The sequence below is a fragment of the Nannobrachium achirus genome, assembly GCF_963921795.1.
Source record: "Nannobrachium achirus genome assembly, chromosome: 23".
Taxonomy (NCBI): domain Eukaryota; kingdom Metazoa; phylum Chordata; class Actinopteri; order Myctophiformes; family Myctophidae; genus Nannobrachium; species Nannobrachium achirus.
This window is the reverse complement of record NC_137830.1, coordinates 10,649,287-10,675,352: the sequence shown is the minus strand read 5'-3', so window position 1 is coordinate 10,675,352 and position 26,066 is coordinate 10,649,287. Positions and strand designations below refer to the sequence as shown.

The following is a 26,066-nucleotide window of genomic DNA, read 5'->3' as shown; positions in this document are numbered from 1 at the left end:
CAAAACCATTTTAAAAAGTTGTTAAACTAGTGAAAACAGCCAATCTATGAGCACACAACGCCTTGCACCGCGAGGCGTCTTGTGCTTGTAGATCTGCTGTTTTCACTACTTTTGTGCGACAGCCTTGTATGATGAAGCAGGGCTTTGCTTTGCAAAGAAACGTACAAATTTGAAACTTGGCCGCCCAGCCCCCAAAATGGAACGAAGGCTGACATTTTTATTTTTTCCTATAATTGCCGGCCTGGACCGGCCGGGAATGAACTGGCCGTTCGGGAGTTGTCCCGCTTTTCCCAATGGCCAGCACGTCCCTGCTACAGTATATAAACCAAGCTCACATTATAAACAAGCCGTTCAACAGAGCATCGATTAGAGAGTGAAGGGAAGCAGAGATTAAGGATGGACCGCGGCTCAATGCAAACCTAATCTGTGGCGGGCGTCTCAAGGACAGTCACTTGTACACAAGCCCTCTGACCGGAGGGTCAGGAGAGCAGCACTGATGAATGGCTGTTCAGGGCTGCTGTTCAAACATTCAGTCAATAATCCAATATCTGACAATGGAATTTGGAGCGTAATTTATAAATGTATCGCAACAGTGCCAGTGCCTCGGGTGTGTTTCTGTGTCGCGTGTGTGTGCGTGTGTGTGTGTCTGTGTGTGTGCGTGTGTGTGTGTCTGTGTGTGTGCGTGTGTGTGTGTCTGTGTGTGTGCGTGTGTGCGTGCAAAACGAGTGAAGATGGCAGATATTTTAACTGCGGACCCCCCACCCTGACAAGCATCAAGAGTTGAGGCATTACATTTTGTATAACACGGTTCTATTTTGAAAATAGCTGATCTACATGCTCACAACGCCTCGCGTTGCGAGGCGTTGTAGGGGTGATCGGGGGGGAGTGGACATACCCATGATCTTCCCAGCCATAGTGCTGCTATAGCCTTGCAATCTGAGATTTATATTTAACAGTCAGGTTGCCAAACCAGCTGGACATACCATGCCTCACCATGGATTCTATATAAGCCCTGTTGTGAGCAGGGGTGTCACAAGGGGGGGGGAAGTGGGACTGAGTTACCAGGGCCCAAGGTGGAGGGGCCTGAATTAGTTTATACTTTAGCTATTGAAAAATAGCAGATCTACAAGCTCACAGCGCGGCACCGAGTGCCGCGCTGCGAGCTTGTAGATCTGCTATTTTTGAGAAGTCGTGGAAAATGTGTGAAAATCTTTGAATATATGTATTTTATAAGCGAACATTTGTAACTCAAATGTCGCTTCTGGGGGGTCCCTGGAACTAAATATTTTGAGATGGGGGTCCGTGGCCAAATACATATCATTTTGGGGGTCCTCCTTCACATGAAAAGGTTAGAGCACCACTGACATAGAAACATATTTAAAAAAAAAAAAAAAAAATTAAGTTATGTTCAAGATTTTTCAAAAATAGCAGATCTACAAGCTCGCAGCACGGCACTCGGTGCCGCGCTGTGAGCTTGTAGATCTGCTATTTTTCATTAGTTAAAGCACAAAATAAGGCGTGATAATGCGTTCCCAGTCTAAATGGGTTTAACCCCCCCCCCCCCCCCACCTATGAAGAACATTCACGGGGGCCCCGCAGTGAATCCTTGTACCCAGGGCCCAGAATTTGGTGTGACACCCCTGATTGTGAGGGCCAAGAACAAATGTTCCTGGTTTTATGGCTAGGAAAAGATGGGGGGGGGGGGATTTACGGTAGGCTTACAGTTAAGAACAGATTCAGGTGGTGTGGGGGGGGGGGGGTCAGGATAAGGCATTCGGAGGTCAGGTTTAGGGGTCGGAGGTCGGAGTTATTTATTATTAGTTGTGCACTGAAAATAGTCGATGTACAAGCCCACGACGCGTCACAGCGCGACACCTCGTGGACTTGTGGGTCGACTATTTTTGGTGACACCGGCACGCACAAGGCTTACTGTAACTCAGGCTTAGTTAGGGCTAGGGTTAACATTTGCAGAAGAGAGAGGAAAATGGCTTAAAAGTAGAGTGTGTGTGTGTGTGTGTGTGTGTGTGTGTGTGTGTGTGTGTGTGTGTGTGTGTGTGTGTGTGCGTGTGCGTGTGCGTGTGCGTGTGTGTGTGTGTGTGTGTGCGTGCGTGCAGGGGTGTCGCACCAAATTCTGGGCCCTGGGTACTTCAACTATTGAAAAATAGCAGATCTACAAGCTCACAGCGCGGCTCCGAGAGCCGCAGTGTGAGCTTGTAGATCTGCTATTTTTTAAAAATCGTGAACATTTTGTCTTTGAATATTTCAAATCCTTCTAAGGTTTTTTGAAAAACCTGTTTCTATGTCAGTGGTTTTTCTAAGTCAATTTTTCACGTGAAGGACCCCCAAAATGATATTTGGCCACAGACACCCATCTCAAAATATTTAGTTCCAGGGACCCCCCAGAAGCAAAATTGTAGTTACAAATGTTTGCTTAAAAATACATACATTCAAAGATTTGCACACATTTTCACAACTTTTCAAAACTGTGAGCTTGTAGATCTGCTATTTTTCAATAGTTAAAGTATAAAATAATGAACGCCCCTCCACCTTGGGCCCTGGTAACTCAGTCCCACTCCCCCCCCTTGTTACGCCCCTGTGTGCGTGCGTGCGTGCGTGCGTGTGCGTGTGTGCGTGCGTGCGTGCGTGCGTGCGTGCGTGCGTGCGTGCGTGCGTGCGTGCGTGTGCGCGCGCGCGCGTGTGTGTGCGTGTGCGTGTGCGCGTGCGCGTGCGTGTGTGTGTGTGTGTGTGTACTGTATATGTTCATGTAAACATGAGTCTATGTTAATGTGTGAGGCATTATGCATGATGTGTTTGTGAACGTTTACAGTCTTTACTTAGCTGTGTTTGATCAACAGCAGGATCAGGCCTGACCTCTCGGGGTCGCAGAGTGAAACTTTATATGACTTGGTGTCGCTGATCCCAGATCAGCTTTCACTGTCACTGATGCAGCGACACAGGAGGCAATTTAGCACAGGATTAGAGCTTAAAGATAGGGTCTGTGATTCTGAGGAGAGGAGGAAAGATGAGATAATGCAGAATGTAGTTTATCGATGTCGGAGAGCAAACAGGGTCGTAGCAGAGGCAACAGAATACACTCTAAGATACAAGAGATAGAGGAATACAATAAATAAAGATACAAATCCAATTCAGGTCAAAATCGTAAAAGTATAAAGATGCGGCTTCTATTGAGCATAGTTCGACGCGTTGTTTGATTAAAAAGGTACGCGCAATATAGATATAGACTTGTTTTGAGATACTGTCCTTGTATGAAGATGTGAGACAGCCAAGTTCAAAACAGTTTTGGTTTACAATCATATCAAATGGCACCAACCACATGCTCCATTCAGTGTGCTGGGGAAACTCCTTTGTAGGGATTGATTATTTTCTTAGCGATTATACTGTTGATTATTTTGTGATTTAAATAATCAAATAATTGAGAAGCACATTTTTTATATACAGTATATGAAAGAAAAAATTATATATATATATGAAAATGTTTATGAATCAGTTATTTACTAAAATAAAAGCCTGGGTTTCCGAGGCTAGTTATTTACAGACACACAGACGGACTGGCAGACAGACAGACAGAGATTTCACACATTTATTGTAGGATTATCGATTGTCAGAAATCCTTTTCACAATAAATTCAAATGATTCGTTAGTTTAACTGGTGTAACTCTCTACACCTACACTACAGCATGTTGACGGTTGGACTACAGATTGAGTCTTTAGGTAGTTGAATACTTTTGAGTCAAAAGCGTGAAGCTTGAATCACAGACATGTTGAGCAGCCTGTAAATCCTGGCAACAGCTGTCAGACATCCCCATCACCCGCACGCAGGGACATGCTGGGCCCCTGATTCAGCCCGGGAAAAAGAGTTGTAGAGGCCCTCATTGCGCGCTATAGAGAGAGATCTCTCTCTATAGCACTGCTGCTACTCAAAGATTTGCCATTTCAGATCATGACAAGTGACAAGCCAGTGGGCCAATTACATTATATTTTGTCGTTGTCGGGTGAAAACCTTGTATATCCAAAACCGTTTGTTTTGTATTTATCATTTTAAAAATGATTTAAACTATAGTGAAAACAGCAGATCTACAAGCACACAATGCCTCGCGGTGCGAGGCGTTGTGTGCTGTAGATCTGCTGTTTTCACTACTTAACGGCCTTGTATGATGAAGCAGGGCTTTGCTTTGCGAAAAGAAATACAAATTTGAAACTTGGAGATACAAGGTTTCTGCCCGACAGCGACAATTTACTTTGTTGGCCACCCAGCACCCAAAATGGAACGAAGGCCGAAATTCTATTTTTAATTTTTTCCTAATGGACCGGCTGGGAATGAACTGGCCGTTTCGGGAGTGTTCCCGCTTTTCCCAATGGCCAGCACGTCCCTGCCCACATGCCTTTCAGAAAGCTGTCAGACATCCCCATCACCCGCACGCCTTTCAGGGGGATTTAAAATCAACCAGGGTTTTATTTACACACTATGAAGATCTGAACCAAATGTTCAGACCATATGTCAAAATGGTATTCGGTTCCAAAGGCAAGATATTCCTCCAAACTTGATGTCATGCTCTCACAGAGCGACTGCTGAGATGAGAAGTGAAACAGATGGCACGTAGTGGACTGCTGTCAGAGTTGGGAGTCTTCTTAAGACCTCCGCTCCACACGTGTCATAAATGAAACAAACATTTCAGCTGAATGGTCAGGTTGTGCTCGTATGGTCATATATACCATCTCCTTTCTCTGCAGTCTACCCATGAGTTACCCATGAGGCCTAAGGTGGAGGGGCCTTAATTATGTTATACTTTAGCTATTGAAAAATAGCAGATATACAAGCTCGCAGCACAGCTATTTTAGAAAATTTGTGAAAATATTTGCAAATCTTTGAATATATGTATTTTTAAGCATTTAAATAAAACTAACTCAAATTTTGCTTCTGGGGGCTTCCTGGAACTAAATATTTTTGAGATGGGGGTCCGTGGCCAAATACATGGGGGTCCTTGACATGAAAACTTTTGAGCACCACTGACATATAAACGTAGATTTTTCAAAAGACTTGCACAAATTTGCACGATTTTTCAAAAATATCAGATCTACAAGCTTGCAGCGTGACTAGTCATGGTTTGACTTGATCCGGCCCCAATCCAGACGTCACTGATTGGTCCAGGTCCTGACCGTGCTTGATGGGAGGCTATACTCCTAGCTAGCAGTCTGCTTCTGTTTAGGGAGGAGGAGGAGGAGGAGGAGGGAATGGAGGGGAATGAGGACCCTGATAGAGAGAAAGAAGAAGAAGCCAGTATATTTGTGCCTCATCAGCATCATGTCCAGCTAGTCTGGGATCACTTCACTTTACGGGGTTTGATCCGGTCGGGAGCGGAAACCACTTTACGTCATGTTGTAGTCCTAGACGGACTACGCTTTGGCCGGAACTATCAACCGGATTCAGTTTTAACCCAAAATATTCCCCTGCACCCAAGGACATACTTTTAGGGCCGACCTAATAAACACCTTGATGAGGCGTAGTTTTGCTTTCGAAAAATTCGTTTGGTATGTGCATCTTTTAATCCAACTCGTAGCGACTGGCAAGACTACGTAGCATTTCCAGCATTTTAAAAGAGATTGGGGAAACAAACGTTGGGAACCAAATCAAAGCTTCTAGTGGTTTCCGCGCTTTAGGCGGAAACCAAACGCTCTGTTGTGAACGAACACCAGGCTCTCTCTCGGGAGAAAGCCTGGTAGGCGAGGTTATGTCCAGCTGTCATGATTAATGTTGTCCCACACCAGAGTTGAGAGGAATTTAAATTGACCACAGCATTCACTCACACACACACACACACACACACACGCACGAACAAACGCACACACGCACACACGCACGCACGCACACACCTACCAACATGCAGAACTGTCCAAACACACACAGGGGCGACACAAGGGGGGGGGGGGGGGGAGAAGTGGGACTGAGTTACTAGGGCTCAAGGTGGAGGGGCCTTAATTATCTATTGAAAAATAGCAGATATACAAGCTCACAGTGCCGCGCTGCGAGCTTGTAGATCTGCTATTTTTGAAAAGTCGTGAAAATGTGTGCACATTTTTGAATAGCCTATCCACAAGTTTCCAACATCCCATCGTGCATTGCGCAGAAATTGGACGGAGCTTCCGGCGCCGCAGCTGAGTGTGATCTACAAGCTCACAACGGCTGCATCTGCGACGTGACGTGAGCTTGTATGTCTGCTGTTAACCGGAAGTGTGGTGCAGTGTGGTGCAAAACATTCTCCAGTAAATTCCCACGGAAACAGGTGGATATGTATTTTTAAGCGAACATTTGTAACTAAGATTTAGCTTCTGGGTCGTTCCTGGAACTAAATATTTTGGCCAAATACATGTAATTTGGGGGTCCTTCACATGAAAATGTTTGAGCAGATTGTAAATACCATCATTTATCTATTTCACTGCAGATTAGGTTATCATCTCTAACCCTTAAATTCAACAAATACTTTCAATGGACTAAAATCTTGTTTTATTTGATGGCCTTCCAGTCCTGGCATTTGGCCTTTGTGCCCTCAAAGAATTGACAACACCAAAGGCCAAGAGGCCTTGCCCCTAAAATTACAAAATCCCAGGCCTGGTAGGTACTGACTGAACTTGTTTGCTGTTGCTATGGAAGACTAATGTATAATGGTGGAAACGGATACTCAAATGTTTTACTTAAGTTAAAGTATCAATACTGCAATATAGAAATACTCTACGATACAATGTACTCAAAGTATCAAAAGTAAAGGTTTTCAAATGTTTAAGAATGGCAGATCTACAAGCTCACCATGTGTCGCATTGTGACGCATTGTGAGATTGTAGATCTGTTATTTTTCCACTCATTTCTCAAGAACAAAAAATGTAAAAGACCCTATTCGGGATGTTCCTGTTGGGCAGGTTGTTCTAAATGTATTTGTGCCGTGCTGCATTTTAAATGTGACTACTGTATTATGTTGTTGTTCATTGTGACTAATACAATATTCAACAGACTCTGATGCTACGCAGGAACAGAACAGAGAGGGCGCTGTTTTTCCCTTTTCTTTGACAATGGTTAGCCAGGTTGTTTTTCCACTAATTTGGGTGCCGGGCGAATGTGTAATTTCTCTTTTGGGTCCCGGGCTAAAAACTATGGGAACAACTGACGTATAAGACCATGTGTGCTAATTCATTTACGACAATTGCTAGGGAAATAAAGCAGCACTGCAGCCCTTTTACATGGTAAACTAAATACACAAATGTAAACAAAGACAGTGGGTGGGGCAACAGTTAGCGTCAGCCAGGACTTTTACAACATGGATATGGTATAACAAAAGAAGAATTAAACAAAAGGAACAATAATACAAATACATTGTTGGTTTGATTGAAGACTTTGTTAGAAGTCTGCATAGGAAAAGGTACAGTTTCATGACAGTACGGTTCACTGGTACAAGGTCAACTAAAAGGTTCAACACCTCAGAAAAGCTTAAACATTGTTGCCTGGCAATCAAAGTGATTGCCAGGCAACAATGTTTAAAATTAATCCAGACATTAATTCAAAAAAGTAAATTAAAACAGAAAGTAATTAAGAGTAGAGCTAAATTACCTCTGAGGATTTTACTGTGCTGGACAGTTTATATTGTTTTGTTAATTTATTTAGTTGAAATATGTGTACCTAATTATGTTCTTTTTTTTTCCGTTTGTTTAGTTTTCTGTTATAATATCCTTTTTTGACATTGAAATGTATTCTCAATCTGAACGAACTGCGTCCTAAAACAGTTGATGCATAATTTAATTGAAATTTGTATAAGTCAATAATAGACCCTCATCAGGTTCCTTACTAGCCTTCTCTTTTTCAGGAGTTTAATCATGGAACTTCCCTGTAGTTTCTTACTAGTTTGGTTTTTCACAATTCACATACAGTAGCTGGTATACTATTCTCTGTTCTCTCTAGGCCAAGGTTCTTCAACATTTTCAGGCCAAGGACCCCTTAGTTGAGAGAGAGATGAAGCAGGGACCCCCACAACCTTTTCATAGATTCCATATAGTTTCATCGTTTGACAGCACAATCATCAGTCTATTTTGGATTCATGTCAATTTGTGTTTTCAGATATTTAAACACTTGAGCTGTCATTATCTACAAGATCACAACGCTTCGCGCTGCTTGTAGATCTGCTATTTTTGGCTACAGTTCTCAGAATATGGAGAGTAAGTTGTTAATATAAAAAGGATTGGAAGATTTGTAGGACCCCCTGTAGTAACTCTGAGGACCCCCTAGGGGTCCTGGACCCCCTGTTGAAGACCCCTGCTCTAGGCTATTCAGATCTGTCCTTAAATATAGATTTGTTGTTACTATTATTAAAAAGTGTTTATTAAAAATTATATTACACAACATCATGGACATGGATGTCCGTGATGGTTAATAACAATAGTAGAAGTACCTAAAATTGTAGCCTGCTCCAATACAGTAATGTCACCTACTTTACTGTAGTTCCCCTGCACCACTGCAGAATCCCTACACTAATGCAGGTTTTCAAACTTTTTTATGACTCAGGTCAACCCTGTAAATAACCTTTTACTCCACGCCACGGCACCCGTGGATTACATTGTTCATTTTTAGAATCTTAAATGCATATTTACGCAACGTAAATAATATGCATCTTCCCACCTGAGATACGGTAGGCTATGTCACAGAGAAATATCTGTTTCCATCCAAACTGACTGAAAATAACTTGACATTTAACCCCTTGAACCCCAGCATCCCTATTCTGGGGGGGAAGGTTCACCCAATAAATAGCTGATCTACAAGCTCACATAGCTTGTAGATCCGCTATTTTTGGCGAAAGAGTTGGCCGTACTGTAGATGGAAAAACATCTCATCAAGTACAGTGAAAATCAGGTCTGTTTTACTAAGCACAGTGAAGTGATATTGATGAATTCCAAATATCATCAAATTATTCCGCCGCACTCCTGGACTGACATCATGGCACCCCAGGGCCCTTGTCATCATGGTGAAGCATCAAGAAAGGCAACTCTAGGTAACGCACATGGACTGGTGGGTGCTGGGATGAAGAGGTTTCAGTTCAAATAGTGTTTGGAGCCTGCACATGTACAAAACTGCTATATCTGTCTGACAATGTTTCGATCCGGTGTGTGGCCCTTCACCGTCATGTGATCATGCACACCGTTGTGTTTCGGTATAACGCAGCACCCCGATTGTCTGTCACTGTCACCCCCACTCTGTGCCGCTCCCACGGTCACAGCAGGTGTGACACATCACCCCTTAAAGTGACCTGAAATGCAGGGGTCAATCAACATGTCCGTATACACACGGACAAAATGTGTCTGTGGCAAAGACTTGGTCTTGTCCCTGTTCTGTTTTACACACCATTATAATGTTCTTATTTTGATCATGAGAGCAACATCATGTCTCGAAGTTTTCCTCCGAATAATGTATGTATGAGTATGACTAGCTAGCTGATTCACATTGAGACCCCCCCCCCTTTTTTTTTACCACCCACCCCACTTATACTGCTAAGTTTGCAAATTCAGTGCCAAGGACTTCCAACGTAAAAAAAGACTGTAAAAGGCCTTATTCAGGATGTTCCTGTTGGACAGGATGTTCTAACTGTATCTGTGCCGTGCTGCATCTTAAATGTGACTACTGTACATATTGTTGTTGTTCATTGTGACTAATGAAATATTCAATCAATCAATACACTGGTGACACTATGGCCCATTGTGAGCAGGCACGTGCACACATTATGTAGACATTAAAGGGGGCTTGAGCCCCTGCCCTTTTACCTGTCTGTAAAAAAAGCGCCCTCTCCAGACCATGAATGGAGATGGAAATGCAAATACCCCGGCCCTTTCCTTGTCCTGCAGCATTAAAGGCCAAGCCGAGCGCAAGAGTGAGCTTGTAGATCAGCTATTTTCACTATTTTTTGGCTAAGGAATTTTCAGCCCCCTGCCCCTCAAATATCCTCCTCCACATCCCTGATTATGAGTCACTAGTCACTATAGTACAAGTGGTTCTCAAATGTTTTCTTTGCAAGGACCACCATAACTCTGAGAGTGTACAATACGGGTCCATTTGGTTCCATTTGTACTCTCTCAAGAGTTTCAGACCTGTTATGGTCATTCATTCTCTTAATGTGTTCCTGGCAACATTGTCTGCTCATTTTGTTCGCTCATGTCTGTGGCAAAAAGGTTATTTAGACAAAAATGTCCACCACGAGCCAACGATGAGCCCTGCCTAAAATGGGAACCCATTATCATTGTTCTAACCTCGCGTCACCATGCAGGCTTTCTGGGGGAAAGCCTGGTATTCGTTTACTAAACAGGTGGTTTGATCCGGTCTAGACCGGATGACATCCTACTGTACGTCATTTTGTAGTCAAAACGAACTACACTTTGGCCGGAACTACCAAACCGGAATCAGTTTTAACCCAAAACAAAACTCAAGCGCTAACTGGGTTAAAAGTGATTCCGGTTATAGTTCTGGCCAATGTGTAGTCCGTCTTGACTACAAAGTAACGTAGGAAGTCATCCGGTCCCGAACCGGATCAAAAGCCTGAAACTGGAAGCGATCCCAGGCTATCATTGTTCACAAAGATACACTGAATAAGCTACTCATACAAACCAGTTAAAAACATTTACAATCTATGGTTTACTTTTCTTTCTTTTTACACCAGACACAAAGTCCTAATTGCATGTCTAGCTCTGTGGATTGTCCGATATTCATGTGTTTTTCTTTTATTTCATATTTTCTCTTTTTTCTTCATAATTCAAACTTGGCCTATATTCACGCAAATCAAGCAAAGCAATCTTTGCTTTCATTGTTGTCATGTTTTGCTTTATTTGTAATATTCCTTGCACACTACAGTGGCCATAATTGCCGTTTTGGGAGTGAGAGTGTGTTGACAGTACACAAGGAATGTTCTACTGCAGGGGCGTCACACCAAATTCTGGGCCCTGGGTACAAGGATTCACTGCGGGGCCCCCATGAATGTTAACTATAGAGGGTATGCATGTCCACTGGGACCCGCCCCCCTAATCTAGAATGAGTGGCAAAACATTGAGCAGCATGGAGCACTGGAGTTTGGAAGTGCTAGTTGCAAATCACTCAACGGCCCTGCATACCACCTGTTTCTAATTTGCACATAATGCAGGAGGCAGCAGGATGTTGTGTTGTTGAAAACGAGTGCTTCCAAACTGTTGGAAAAATAGAAACCTGCACAGAATGTCTTGACAGAGAGTAGCTCATAACATGCCTATGGTGATTTCCTATGAAACAAAAACTTTGCAGATAGAAAGAGGATAATTCAAGCTTTCAGTACAGCCGCAATGTTGGTGAGTTAACTTTGTTTAATACAATCAGATAGGACTTTTCTGTTTGGATGTATGGGCTGTCAATGGCAGAAATTAATTTTTTGCCACTCAGTAGGCGTGTTCCCACATAACTTCCAGCAACAGTGATTATTGAAAAATAGCAGATATACAAGCTCACAGCGCTGCGAGAGTGCGAGCTTATAGATCTGCAATTTTTTAAAAATTGTGAAAATGTGTGCAAGAAACCTACGTTTCCATGTCAGTGGTGCTCAAACTTCAAGAACCCCCAAAATTATATGTATTTGGCCACGGACCCCATCTAAAAAAAATAATTAGTTCCAGGGACCCCCCAGAAGCAAAATTTGAGTTGCAAATGTTTGCTTAAAAAAATACATATATTTTAAGCTGCGAGCTTGTAGATCTGCTATTTTTCAATAGCTAAAGTTACTAGGGCCCCTCCTTCTTAGGCTCTAGTGACTCAGTCCCCCCCCCCCCCCCTGTGACGCCCCTGTTCTACTGTGATAGAGAATATAGGCCAAGTTGAAATAAGAAAAAGAGGCTCTATTCTTCCCTCTTTGATCAGAAAGCATCAAATCATTATGTCACAGCTATAGGCCTACTCTGAGACGTGGACAAAGCAGGCTATTAGTCAACCCCATGCACACTAGATATTGTATCTCAACTCATGATATGAATATAATATTATTATATAAGATATAAATATTAGCTACTCAACTAAAGCCCCTTTTCGACTGCTGCTTTAGCACCACACTACACAACACGACACTACACCACTCCACACCACACCACATAAAAATATCTACATTTTCCATTACACAAAAGTACCCCTAGCGGTAAGAAACAAATTGAACCTTTTAACTATGATTACAATACAATATAAATTTGTATTACAACTATCCTAAATTATAATACACTATAATGGATTATAACTGTGATTATAATACACTATAATGTATTGCTATGTTACTATTATAACGGTGATTATAACACAATAGAATCTATTATCACGTATTTCAACTACATCCTGGTGGTCTAAATGAAAAGTCAGTGAGTGATCAGTCATTATATTGGCCCTGTTTGGCCTAGCTCAGACCTACTCTAGATTGGATACTTTTTAGTACCATGTTTAGTACCACTTTCACACCACTCTACCCAGGTCCTTGTAGTGGAAAACATGGCACAGGTGGGTGGTGTGGTGTTGAGTGTGGAGTGGTGTGGTGTGGGGCCTGTGGAAAAAGGGCTTTAAGTAGGCTAAAAGTTGCTCAGACAAATTATTTTAAAGGTCAAATGACATTCTGTTTTTACCAATCATAAAGGTCCTAAAAACATGTTTTAAAATGTTTAAACTTGAAAATCCACTCCATGGAGCCGTGGTCTCTCTCTTATGAGCCCTGTTTAGGTGTCATGAAAAAAGGGCTGTCACCTGAAATACTCTATACTCACCACCAGGGGAGCCTCTCTCTCCCATGCACTCATTAAGAACATGTACTTGAGTACAATTTTGAGTATTTGTACTTTACTTGAGTATTTCCAATTTTCAATTCTTATACTTCTACTCCACTACATCTCAGAGGCAAATGCACTTTATCTCTCCACTACAATCATTTGGAGGCTTTAGTTAGGCCTACTAGTAACTTTGTAGATTTTGATTATTAAAACGCTTCCAGTGCCAGCCCCTAGATGGCGCCGTTGGAATGCCAGACTTTCTCCCATAGGCGAGCGCTTCAGCATCCAGGGGCTCACGTTGCAGTGACGCGCGTGCTCACGTTCGTGCACATCATGAAAAGGTCCCGGATGTTAATGCTAACAGAATAGCTATTCCCATCTAGTCATTTTAAAGATCATTTTTAGGCGATTTCGCCGTAAATAAACCTCGGCGCGCATCCCTAAAAACACAATCCAGAGATATGGGCCTCCAAAGATGTGGTTTTTCATTGGATTCGGCGGCGATTCGCGGCTACGTTCGCGGCTCACGGCCAGCATGGCTTCCCCAGGATTTGGACCACTGGATTTTACATTTAGGCCCAGGCTTCAGAAGGCCTCGGATCATTTTATTCATTTCATTAAATATCCCGAACATGTTCGGGATAGGCACACTGGACTACGTTCCGGAAGCGGCGCTGAACATTTGGTGAACATTGGGGGTCTCAAAAATGTATTTTAAACCATTTTTAATGGAATATATCGTCGGACCATGTAAAATGGCTAGCTGGCTAGCGTAGGACGAGCCAGGACCACCCACGACTATACAAGCAGCTCAGGGTAAGTCAATTAATAAAAAAGAAATTGTATTGGACTGAAAATATCCCGAACATGATCACTTCAGCCCTTATAGGCCAGCGGTTCTCAAACTATGGCCACACACACGCACACACACGCACACACACACACACAACACGCACACGCATGCACATATAGATCCACATGCTCGTATTTTCGTTGCTTTCGCACAAGACACAGTGAGCTGTGTCACAGACACACACAGAACCATGGCAGCTAAAAGGCTGAGCTAAGCCTGAGACATACTGCATGATCAGTGGGGAATTGTGATCAATACGAGCCGAGGCGCAGGTGTTTTTTCTTACCCCGGGAGTGATACATTACCGGAGCCTTGTGGTTACATATGTACCTTCGCAGAGTTCAATTTAGACCGTCCACGCCACGGTAACGTTCCAATAGCTCCGTTCCGCTATGCAGAAAAACTTCACGGTCCTTTGCCTCAGTTTAGAGAACCACCTATTGTGTTATCATAGCGTTTTACTGTCTGCTCACCGGCCCGTGGGTGTGTGTGGGTGCGCTGTGCACGGTCACAGCAAAGACAGAGTGTCGGTAAAAGGAGGGAGTTTCCACTGAGCTCTACCCAGGGGAGCAGTGCATTCACTGCACTGTGCTCGGACACATCAGACACAAGAGTGTCGGTAAGGAGGAGGGAGGTTCCACGGAGCTCTGTAACCCGGGGAGCTGTGTGCAAATACATTGCGATACATAGCGATTTTCATTATTTCACCAAAGCATAAACAGTCAGACTACTTGATATGAAGGATATTGATGTAAATAAGATATTTGAATCGACTGTCAACGCATGAGTCCAGCAGCCAATGACCAAACGTCTGAGACTCATTATGCAGAAACAGGCACAAATCCACAGAAACGACTGCAAGTTAAGATTTGGTGTTTATTTTTGGTGTAATTGAGGTCAGGAAAAGAAAAAGAAAAACAGTAAAAAAGGTGGTGTCCAAACTAATTTCATTTGGCCCTCGGGCCACATTTTGGACACTCATTGTCCAAAAAAGCTTGTAGATCTACTATTTTTGAAAAGTCATGAAAATGTGTGCAAATCTTTGAATATACAGTATGTATTTTTTATGTATTTTCACATTGGCCGCTACCACTGCACTGAGACGCGCTCGACACAAGAGGTCTCCGAACTCTCCCTTCTGCATCGCGAGCCCAGGGGGGCGTCAACCTTGTCTAAAACCTCAGCCGATTGAGCTCCTCGCCCCCAGAACAGGGATGCTGGGGTCCATGTGGTTAAAGGACATCAAGCATTAGAACTATAAAGATATAGATTTAAAAGTTGTTCTTCTGACTCTGGTGGATGGCAGAGTTCACTCCACTACTAGAACAAAGACAAGATAGTGAGCAGGGGCTCAGGGGTAGAGTGTCACCTTGTTCGAGTGTTCGATCCCGGGCTGCCCCAGAGTTGGTGTCGAAGTGTCCTTGAACAAGACAATGAAAGCGCAATTAATTTTGTATTGTTGTTATAACAAAAAAAACGAGTGTCTCTCCCTCAGTGCAATGCCAATGTTTAAATAAATGTTGTAGGTTGGCTATTTTCCGCTGATATTTGGTGTTGGGGGCGGGGGGAGGAGTGTAAGGGTCCATTTGGTTTCACTTTACACTCTCAAGAGTTAAATTATTGTTAAACATCTGCATTACTTCATTTACAAGAAGTCTATACTAGTAGACAGGGGAGAGGTGGCGCCAATTCTTGGCCATCTGGCCAGTGATGTACAGTATATCGGACCAGTTACCCATATATGGAGACCCCTGGTACCCATATATGGAGATCCATGTACTGTATATGGAGATATGCTGTGAACGCCCAGATATGCTTACTCAGTTATTCGTTATGTGAAAGTCTTATGATGTCTATGACATCTGACATCATACCCTTTTATGCCCATATACTGTACATGGAGATCCCTGTCTTTAGAACCAGCCATAGTGGGCATTCCTATATGAAGTCCTGTTAGATATGGGCTTAATATTGAGGACACCAGGGAACTCCATATATGGGCATAAAAGGGATTCTGTTAGTGTGCCATCACAGCGAAGCTAGAGCATGATGTTAGAGTGGCAAACCCATTCTGTTAAGAGTGGTTCCCCTGACATCACAGTGACATCAGAGCATGCGATGTCAGAGCGACAAACCCATAGAACCACAGTGTCAGGCGTTATAGACAGAGTTACATACGGACAGGCTGTGACCGTTCACATACTAAACTGCGACCTACGGTCACAACAATTACAGAATGTAGAAGAATTGTTATTATTTATTGAGCTGTTATCAGTCTTATGGCATCACATCAATACAGAATGCAATTGTGGTCAAAATCTTATCCAACAACAACAAAATATTCTACGTTTTGTGGCTCAAATGGGTGCCATGGCATTGGTCCAAAACCTCAATGTTCCTACATCCCATTAGTCAGAATCTAGTGATGTTAACCTGGAGAAAAATACTATACCTAAACCTAACCCTAACCTCAGTAAAACTATGCCTAAACCTAACCCTAACCTCAGTAAAACTATGCCTAAACCTAACCCTAACCCTAACCTCAGTAAAACTATGCCTAAACCTAACCCTAACTAAATTCGGACTAATGAGATGTAGGACTAATGAGATTTCTGACGTATGGGCAGTCCCCGCTCAAATGCCGAATAAATAACAGAACTGCATATGAAGAAGGTTGAAAAGCACAGACGTGAGGCATTGAGCAGCGCACTGCACGCACACACGGACGTGTCTAAAGCAGGATATTGCGATCTCAGAAATCCATGTCAGCTAATTTTTATTTAAAAAGTAATATTTCCACAGGGACTCTCTGTAATTGCACCAATCCCAGCCGGTGCGTTCTGGAGACGCCTCGCTGGATTTGAGGGCGAGATTTAATCACGGACTTTAGTCAAAGTCAAATTAACATTCTCCTGCATTATATACAATTATGGTTTTATATTTTTATTCTTATCTCCCGTGTATTGCTGCTTTCAGACGAAGACCTTTGTGCCTCCTATCAAAGTCTTCAGAGACGCAAGTTTTAAAGACAAAACATTTCGGGGTTCGATCCGGTCGGGAGCGGAAACCACTTTACGTCATGTTGTAGTCCTAGACGGACTACACTTTGGCCGGAACTATCAAACCAGAAACAGTTTTAACCCAAAATAATTCCCCTGCGCTCAAGGACATACTTTTAGGGCCTACCTAATAAACCCCTTGATGCTGCGTAGTTTTGCTTTTGGAAAATTCATTTGGTAAAATGAATATTTGAGTCCAACTAACAAGACTACACTAGGCTACTTGAGCATTTTAGTAGGGATTGGGGAAACAAACGGAGGGAACCAAAACAAAGAGGCTTCTTCTTGTGGATCAAAACGATGTTAGGGGAGAGGGGATGGAAGCAAGGACGGACTGGGACTAAAATTCAGCCCTGGCATCTTGGCCAGACCAGCCCCCACAACCAGCGCGTGCGCAGATACTCTACCGACTCGTCGGGCGGAACATAAAAATACACAAGCTTTTAATACCACAACTTTTACAGACAACATACAATGGGGGAAATAATAATAAATATTGAATACACTGCCGATTTAGCATCTTTTCCCACTTCCAAAAAATGGAGGTGTCTGCAATTTGTATCATATGTATACTTCAACTATGAGAGACAGAATCTAAAAAGAATTCCAGGAAATCACATTGTATGATTTTTAAATGATTAATTTGCATTTCATTTCAAGAAATAAGTATTGGATACGCCTACCAATCGAGAAAGAATTCTGGCTCTCACAGAACTGTCAACTATTTCTTAAGAAGTCCTCCTATTCTACACTCATTACCTGTATTAATTCATCCTATTGACCCACGTTTTACGTTTTTACCTGTATAAAAGACCCCTGTTCACACACTCAATCAATCAGACTCCAACTTAGGGCAATACCAAAGAGCTGTCTAAGGACCCAGGGAAAAAATTGGTAGACCTAGGCTGCACAAAGGCTGCGATGGGCTACAGGACAATAGGCAAGCAGCTTAGTGAGAAGGCAACAACTGTAGGCACAATTATTGGAGTATGGAAGAAGCTCAAAATGTCTGTAAAGCTCCCTCTTTCTGGGGCTTCATGTAAGATATCACCTCGTGGGGTATCAATGATCATGAGAAAGATGAGGGATCAGACCAGAACTACTCGGGAGGACCTGGCCAATGACCTGAAGAGAGCTGGGACCACAGTCTGAAAGATTACCATTAGTAAGATACCGTATTGAGGGGAGGATGGATGGGGTCATGTATTCTTACTGCGCTCACTGCAGGATTTTAATCAATGGCGGCAACGCAGCGTAGTATCTTACAAATGTTATGGTAATCTTTCAGACTGTGGTCCCAGCTCTTTTCAGGTCATTGTCCAGGTCCTCCCGAGTAGTTCTGGTCTGCGAAAATGAATGGGAGATTTTAAGTGGCACCAGTAGACCACTTCCGCTGCGATGCTCTATAGCGATTCAAAACAGTTGTCCTTCAAACCCCACCTCCATTCACCGTCATCAGAACAGAGGGAGCTCCTCATGATCACCAGAGCGTCTACTGCTCGCCCAGCTGCAGTCCATGAAGCCTAATTTATGCTCTGTCCTGCGACGGTGTCGCACGCAGACCTCCAAGCTCAGAACGGTTGCATTGGTGACGCCATGTGAGCTTGTATATCAGCTACTCTCGACTCGCAATACCGTTGCGCAATGAAGTATATGAGTGCATCTCTCCATTCCGACATATCTCCTTTCCGACATGTCTAACCCTATCTCTTACCCTAACCCTAACCTTAACCTCTATGGAAGTGTTGCCACTCCGACAATAAGAAGTCACTGTCGGAGTGGCGACATGTCGGAATGGAGAGCGTCCCCGAAGTATATATGTCTCGATAAGGGCGCACCCATGGGCCATGGGTGCATCTCACTATAGCCAACACACAAGAGGTTGAATGAACTGAAACCAGCGCTCTCCAAAACAACAGGTTTGGGGATCTGTTGGGAATTCATTACATGAAACAGCCACCTGTGCATTTAGTCTCAATGTTTGTAAACAAGAAATTGGTCTACAGGGTGCCCAGGATTATTCAACATTTAATTGGCAGGTACCCATGGCAACCCAAAATAGGTTTGGCATTGTGCCAATGTATTTCTAGATAGATAATGAATGGACCAAAGCTTTTAATCAAGATCTTTATGTAGCAAAATAATCTGCCGTGCAGAGAGATATGTATCTGTCTTTATTCTCTCTGGTTAGAACTTGTTTGTCAGGAACCAAAGTCTCTCTTCAGGTTCAGGTGAGGTTAGGTACAGACACGCCTCTCTCTCTCTCTCTCCGCTGTTTTGACCTCACAGGCACCATTACTTGTCAAACAGACGTGAAGATCCTCTGCTCCTCCCCTCCCTTTCTAGGCTCTCCTCTCCTTGCTCTGCACCGTTTGACAAGTAAGGTTGCCTGTGAGGTCAAAACAGCGGTTTGGTTGGTCTCAGGACGTTGTGTAAACACAATCCAATAAAAAAATACTAACTTTGAAGCTAAAGAAATAACCGCACTAGAATAAAGACTATCTACTCTATTAGTTATGAGAGGGCCCGCGAAATCTAGCAACAGGGGCAGCCGAAATCTAGCAACAGGGGCAGCTATGAAAAAAATCGACTAAAGCAGGTATGAAGGGGTATGATAAAAGGCAGATTTAATGGGGGGCACGGTGGCGCAGTGGTTAGCGCTTCACCTCACAGCTAGAAGGTCCTGGGTTCGATTCCCGCCGGGGGACGATGTGGGGCTGGCGGCGTGTTCCTCCTCCGTGTCATCAGCGCCCACACCCTAGGTGGGGTTGGCGATAGGGCCTTTCTGTGTGGAGTTTGCATGTTCTCCCCGTATCTCCTAGGGTTGATACCCTCACAAAAACATGCATGTAATCCTGGTCTCAATAATGCCTCCCCCTGGCCAGCCGGGGCGCCTGATGGAGGGGAAAGGAACTGGTTGGAATAACGTGTTCCTTCCACGCGCTATGTCCAAACCAGGGAAATCTCCACTGTCTGGTGAAAAGAAACAACTTGGACTCCTCTTGCATAGAAGGAAGCATGAGGTCAGTCCGTTGTCTCCCCAGGCGCGGCAGAGGGAGAGCAGAGCCCAGGATTACATAGGCAATTAGCACTGGGTGAAAAAATGGGTTACAAAATTGTGGGATAAAAATTATAAAGAAAAAAAAAGGCAGATTTAACCCTATGTGTTTTGGTCTGAACGACTCATTTAAAATGATGTTTTTATGTGGCCACACCCACCAGTTCATTGGTATGCGTGGTTGTCATGGTGGGTGGTGACCCAGCTGAAGTTAGCCACACCCACATGTGTTGGGTGAATGGTAATTAGGGGAGGGGTTGATTCTATGATGTAATAAGTATGGGTGTTTTTGGTACGGCACGTTTGACCCAGCATGTGGCATCCTCGAGCTAAAAACCCAAATAAAAGGTGAATGCATAATTGCTCATAAAAACCACACGTCAACCTCCTAGAAACATGAAAACCAGAAAAAGTACAAAACTATGGCACCACCTCTTTAAGGTTGTCCTGGTGCCCACATTCTCCTGGTGCCCTCATTCTCCTGGTGCCCACATTCTGCTGGTGCCCACTCTTCCTACATAGATCTGGAAATTGAACACACAGCCTGGCGCGGTACGCACACACCTGCCATCAATCATCCCTCAGTGTGTGTGTGTGTGTGTGTGTGTGTGTGTGTGTGTGTGTGGGTGTGTGTGTGTGTGTGTGTGTGTGCGCGTGCGTGCTAAGCAATAAGTCAGTTACAAAGTCCACAGGTGTGTCAGGTTGTTTTATTATCAGAGTGACAGATTGTTCAGGCTCCATTTTGACTCGACTGCTGGAAACAGAAGAACCTTTTTCATGTCCGGTGAGAGTTTGATACATTTATGATACATTTATATGTATGTATGCGTGCTGGGCACCTGATTCAGTCTGGGAAAAAGAGGCCCTCATTGCGCGCTATAGAGAGAGAGATCTCTCTATTATAGCGCTGCTTCTATTCAAAGATTTGACATTTCAGATCATGACAAGTGACAAGCCAGTGGGCCAATTACATGAGTTCTATTTCGTCGTTGTCGGGTGAAAACCTTGTATTTTCAAAACCGTAGATCTGCTGTTTTCACTACTTATGTGAGACGGCCTTGTATGATGAAGCAGGTCTTTGCTCTGCGAAAGAAAATTACAAATTCGAAACTTGGAGATACAAGGTTTCTGCCCGACAGTGACGATTTACTTTGTTTACTTTTAAATGTTTTCCTAATGGCCGGCCTGGACCGGCCGGGAATGAACCGGCCGTTCGGGAGTTGTCCCGCTTTTCCCAATGACCAGCACGTCCCTGTATGTATGTAACAATTATGTTTTGTGTTTTTTTTGGGGGCATGAGAGTTTGATACGTAAGGGATGATGACTCCGCGGTGTTTCTCCATATATAACATCCCGACAGCCTGATAACTCCCCGGGCCTGATCCCCCCCCCCCCCCCCCCCCCCCCATCAATTACTCAACCCCATGAAGCCTTGAATTCACAGAGATTGTATTGCTTTATGTGTGGTGATTATGATGCATAGCAAATTAATAATTTATTAACTTCAAAACAGCACTCTCAGTTGTTTGGCCACTCTCAGAGTTAGACCCGTACGGGTCCACTTGGTTCCATTTGTACACTCTCAGAGTTACAGACCTAGGGGTCCATTTGGTTCCATTTGTACACTCTCAGAGTTACAGACCTGTAAGGGTCCATTTGGTTTGAACACTTTCAGAGTTACAGACCTGTAAGGGTCCATTTGGTTCCAACACTCTCAGAGTTACAGACCTGTAAGGGTCCATTTGGTTCCAACACTCTCAGAGTTACAGACCTGTAAGGGTCCATTTGGTTCCAACACTCTCAGAGTTACAGACCTGTAAGGGTCCATTTGGTTGCATGTGTACACTATCAGAGTTACCTGTAAGTACAGTAATTAAGTAAGAGTAAATGTACTTTGTACCCTAATATAGTTATTATATCATTTAGACAGTAGAGGAGTGCGGATTGATGAGGTGAGTCAGGGGTTAAAGTTCACAGATACTAGATTACAGTAGAGAGGAGAACAGACTCCATTTTGAAACCACACTAAAGCTTAATGATTGACTGTTGGTTTGAAATGGTCAAGGTGTTTAAGGTTAACGATCCACTGTGTTTTTGCGCGTGTGTGTGCGTGCGTGTGTGTGTGCATGTATTTGTAAATATAACGGCAAATACACCAGGTGTCATTGTGATTGAGAACAGCAGAGTGGTCTTCCTATTGGAATTCACCCTTTGTCAGCCTTCTGGTTGGTCCCTGACTGACCAACCAGCAGGCTCTATCTGCCTTGTCCCACCCTGGTCCCGCCTTTTTTATGTAGAATTTGCTAAAACTTAATTTTTGTGGAAATGAAAACATTTAAAAACATGCTGAGTCACTATAATGCCACTGAGCAGCTCCATTTTACTGAAACCAAGTTTGAAATGAGAATTGAATATACAGAATGACAACATTAAGCAACTGAATTACAATGGTAGTGGATGGAGTGTCCCACCGAGTGTCCCACCAAGACACAGCAACCAATGGGTGTGAAGAGGAGCGGGAAAACGGGTGGGACTTGACAAAGGGTGAATTGGCTGTGCTTTTGATTCAAGTTTAGAGGACGTTTTCGTCACTAAACAAGTTAAATACCAACCATTAGTACAAGCCATTATACATCTAGGCCAGGGGTGGGCAATTATTTTTTTCCATGGGGTCACATGAACAACATGAATATATTGTGGAGGCCCGGGCCAAAAGGCAGTGCTCCCCGCAAGATGTGCTCCCCACAAACTAAACACACAGCTTTACCTCCGACTTCAGTAAATATATGTACGGCATCAACTTTTCTTTTTTTAGCCACTTTAAACATTTTGATGGGTAAGGTAAGGCAGGTCGTCTTGACTTGTGACCAGTCTGACCACCTGCTTGTTATTGAGACAACGATCCAATGATCACACACACATGCTGATGTACGCATTGGGTCCATATGTAAGTGAATAAAAAAACGTTAGTCCATGCATGAGGTGACATTAGAAAATGTGTTTATGTTGTAATTTGCCATTAACCCTACAAGGGCCGGTCAGAGTGAACCGAAGAGCCGCATATGGCCCCCGGGCCGCACAATGCCCAGGTCTGATCAGGCTATAAGTGTCAGCTCATTGATTTTATATTTGGCAGCTTGGACCATGTCCACAGGTTGGTGGTCTTGGGGGGCTTGAGTATCAAAAGGTTGTCCAAGTGTAACATAAGGCAAAGCAGCTTGCAACTCTATCTCCTCATTATAGGCAGTCCATCTATTATTTGGAGAAAGTGCTTTCTATTGATAATGTGTTAAGACCAGTCTGGTTCAGTCTGGTCTTATGTTGACTGTGAATAAGTTCATGGGTGTTGTTTACATTCTGTACATTCTGGGCTTGCTTGGATTCAAGCACTGAGACACATTGTTGTTTCCAGTGTGCAGGACATTAACCTGTTAACAATCCTGTATAATTTGCAAAAAAACGCCTATACACAGCATACCCAAAGTAAATTGATTGCTGTTTTTAAACCATTTGGAGTAATGCATTGGGCATGGTCTCATTTTGAAGGAAACATTTTGAGGTTTCCCCCAGAAATAAATAATCACTCTGTGTGCAACTGACATTGAGTAATGCAAGTTTTAACTTACTGAAATAGCAGGTATTTAATCCTCACCTAAATATTTTCAATAAATAGATGCCTGCATAACACTGTTATTATCATATAGGAGCTGAAAAACACAATGTGGACACATTTTGAAGCCTTACCTAGCCCAATTTCAAAGGACATGATAAAACTACAGAATATGAATATTTTACACATGTTTTAGTAATTGTATGTCTATGCGTTTTCATTTGGAGACATTTGCATATATTATATAAAAAGGTCCAAAAAGGGCTAATAGACTGGATTTTTTTTTTTTTAATTATTTTTTATTTTTATTTTTTTTATTATTATTATCATTTTATTTATTTATTTTACTGCTTTTTCTAACATTCTTCGTCTGACATTCAGCGTGCCTGTGCGTATTTACGCATGGCCACGTTCCTGTTGCGCATGGGGTTTTGGGTAATGTAATTGACTTCTACCAAAAAAAAGTAGACATAATTCTATTGAGAATTTCATTGGCTATAAGATGTGCCAGTCATCAGAACAACCTGAAGCCATTGGCTGAATCTATAGCCCAGGAAACGTGACTATGCACCTCTTATGAACACAGTCCATTGGTCGCTATTGGGGGGGGTGGGACAGGACTAGAAGCTCCAATTGGGTGAAATGAAGTGTCGTCATAGTTTGGAACAGACCCCCAGCCATTTTAGAAACCAGGAAATGTTGGTATAATGAAAATGTGGACTGGATTTACAAGGAAGAAAACATGAAGAATTGTTATTGTCGTCATTGCGTTTGTAGCGGTGGTAATGGGAACAGTGATATCATGAAGGAAAACATGGTTTGGACTATTTTCAATCAATGGCTTGGATTATGTTTACTTTCCACGAAATATGGACATCATTATTGTGGAAATAGATCATGTTGGTGGACTAGAATCCAACTTTGAACGTGAGTAGCAATAACTTTATCAACATTTGTTTGTTTATTTATGTTGGACTTCAACGTTGATAGTAGCGCGATGATACAACCACGGGGTTTGCAGCTCTGTAATCACAAGACTCGTGGCTTTCTATAGGTATGCGACATGCCCGTTTAGGTGAAACACACGCTTGCGTGGACGTGAATGTTTGTCAAAGTACGGCCGGCGGGCCCGCCGGCGGGCCGAGAACTGATAAGAGGGGCCTCAGTTTGGCCTAATGTGTATGTATTCATTCACATTATGTATTTATTAATTACATAATTCATTTATACTGTTTGTGTAGTTTTGAGTTCACATGAACAAGGTTTAACAGTACCGTATATACAGTATGTGGTAAACCTTGACTTCAGTTCCGTACTAAAATTATCAAATCCTGCGTGTGTGTGTGTGTGTGTGTGTGTGTGTGTGTGTGTGTGTGTGTGTGTGTGTGTGTGTGTGTGTGTGTGTGTGTGTGTGTGTGTGTGTGTGTGTGTGTGTGTGTGTGTGTGTGTAACCCTGACAGGTTTAATAAAGACAGAGAGATGAGTGAGTGTGTGAAGAGAGAGGAGGAGGGAGCTGACAAACATCACATCCAGTCTCCAACATCTCCTCCCCAAAGGAGGTCCAGTCCTCACACTAAGTATGTCTCTCCAATGTTTATCTATAGATTGTAAGTTACTATGTGTATAGTTTGTGAAAAAAAATCGTTATCTGCTGTTCAGTAGTAAAACTACTGAATGTCCAGGAGTTGAAACTCCATTTTTTTTACCCTGCTATACTTTCATACAGGGGTCATCAATTTGACGGACAAATGTGTTCGTGGCAAATCTTTGATTTTCTTTTTTTACACACTCAGAATATCAGAACCAGACTTACAACACTGTCTGGCACATTATGAGTCCACTAGTTCTCAAATGTTTTATTTGCATGGACCCCCTTCACTCAGAGTCTACAAATGGAACCAAATGGACCTGTTGGGGTCCATTTGGTTCCATTTGTACCCTCTTCAGAGTCACAGACCTGTTAATGGTCATTCAGGGCTATCTTCTTTATGTGTTTCTGGTAATATTATTGTATTTTATATGTCGGTGGCAAAAATAGAATTTTGAAAGAAATGTCCACCACAAGCCAGCATGGAGATGAGCCCTGCTTTCATAATGTGATGCAACAATAAAGAATCAAACTAACCTTTTTATTGACATGATAATTTATAAACATTTATTATGATTCCAGAAGTGTTCGCCACAGAGCAGAGTCTCCAACACCCAGCTGTGTGTCTATGAAGAGTGACCACTCTATGGGACATCCTCCTGTCTTCAGTGAACCTGGACCTCCACACACACAGTATGTCAATCCATTACAATGTACACAACACTATAACATGACACACGTGTTACACAGCCTGCAAATTATGAATACTTTTTTGTTGTGTGTTGTGTATTTATGAGTTAATTTCATTAACCCTTTTAGGACTGAGGCCGATTCTAAAAACACCTTCTAAACCCCGGCTACACAAGTATGGATCTTTTCCTAAACGCACATCCATATCCGTATAGAAAAATATCCAGGTCCACACCATTCAATATCTAGGTTGGGCTCCAACAAGCATGCCAGGCCAGTAGGTGGCGCCGTGGCAGTCTGCCTGCCTGTCTGCCTGCCTGCCTGCGTGCGTGCGTGCGTGCGTGCGTGCGTGCGTGCGTGTGTGTGTGTGTGCGTGTGTGTGTGTGTGTGTGTGTGTG

At 43.1% G+C, this 26,066-nt stretch overlaps 1 protein-coding gene across 1 annotated transcript in view; it reads left to right on the top strand.

Moving 5' to 3' along the window:
* Nucleotides 1-19,105, top strand: part of LOC308308752 (protein NLRC3-like) — a gene marked incomplete at both ends in the record, with an annotated part of 45,751 nt that extends 26,646 nt beyond the window's left edge. The window contains one exon of the mRNA XM_080754206.1: nucleotides 19,069-19,105. Within this exon, the coding sequence (XP_080610332.1) occupies nucleotides 19,069-19,105 (37 nt within the window). The remainder of the gene's footprint in view (nucleotides 1-19,068) is intronic.
* Nucleotides 19,106-26,066: the final 6,961 nt, after the last annotated feature.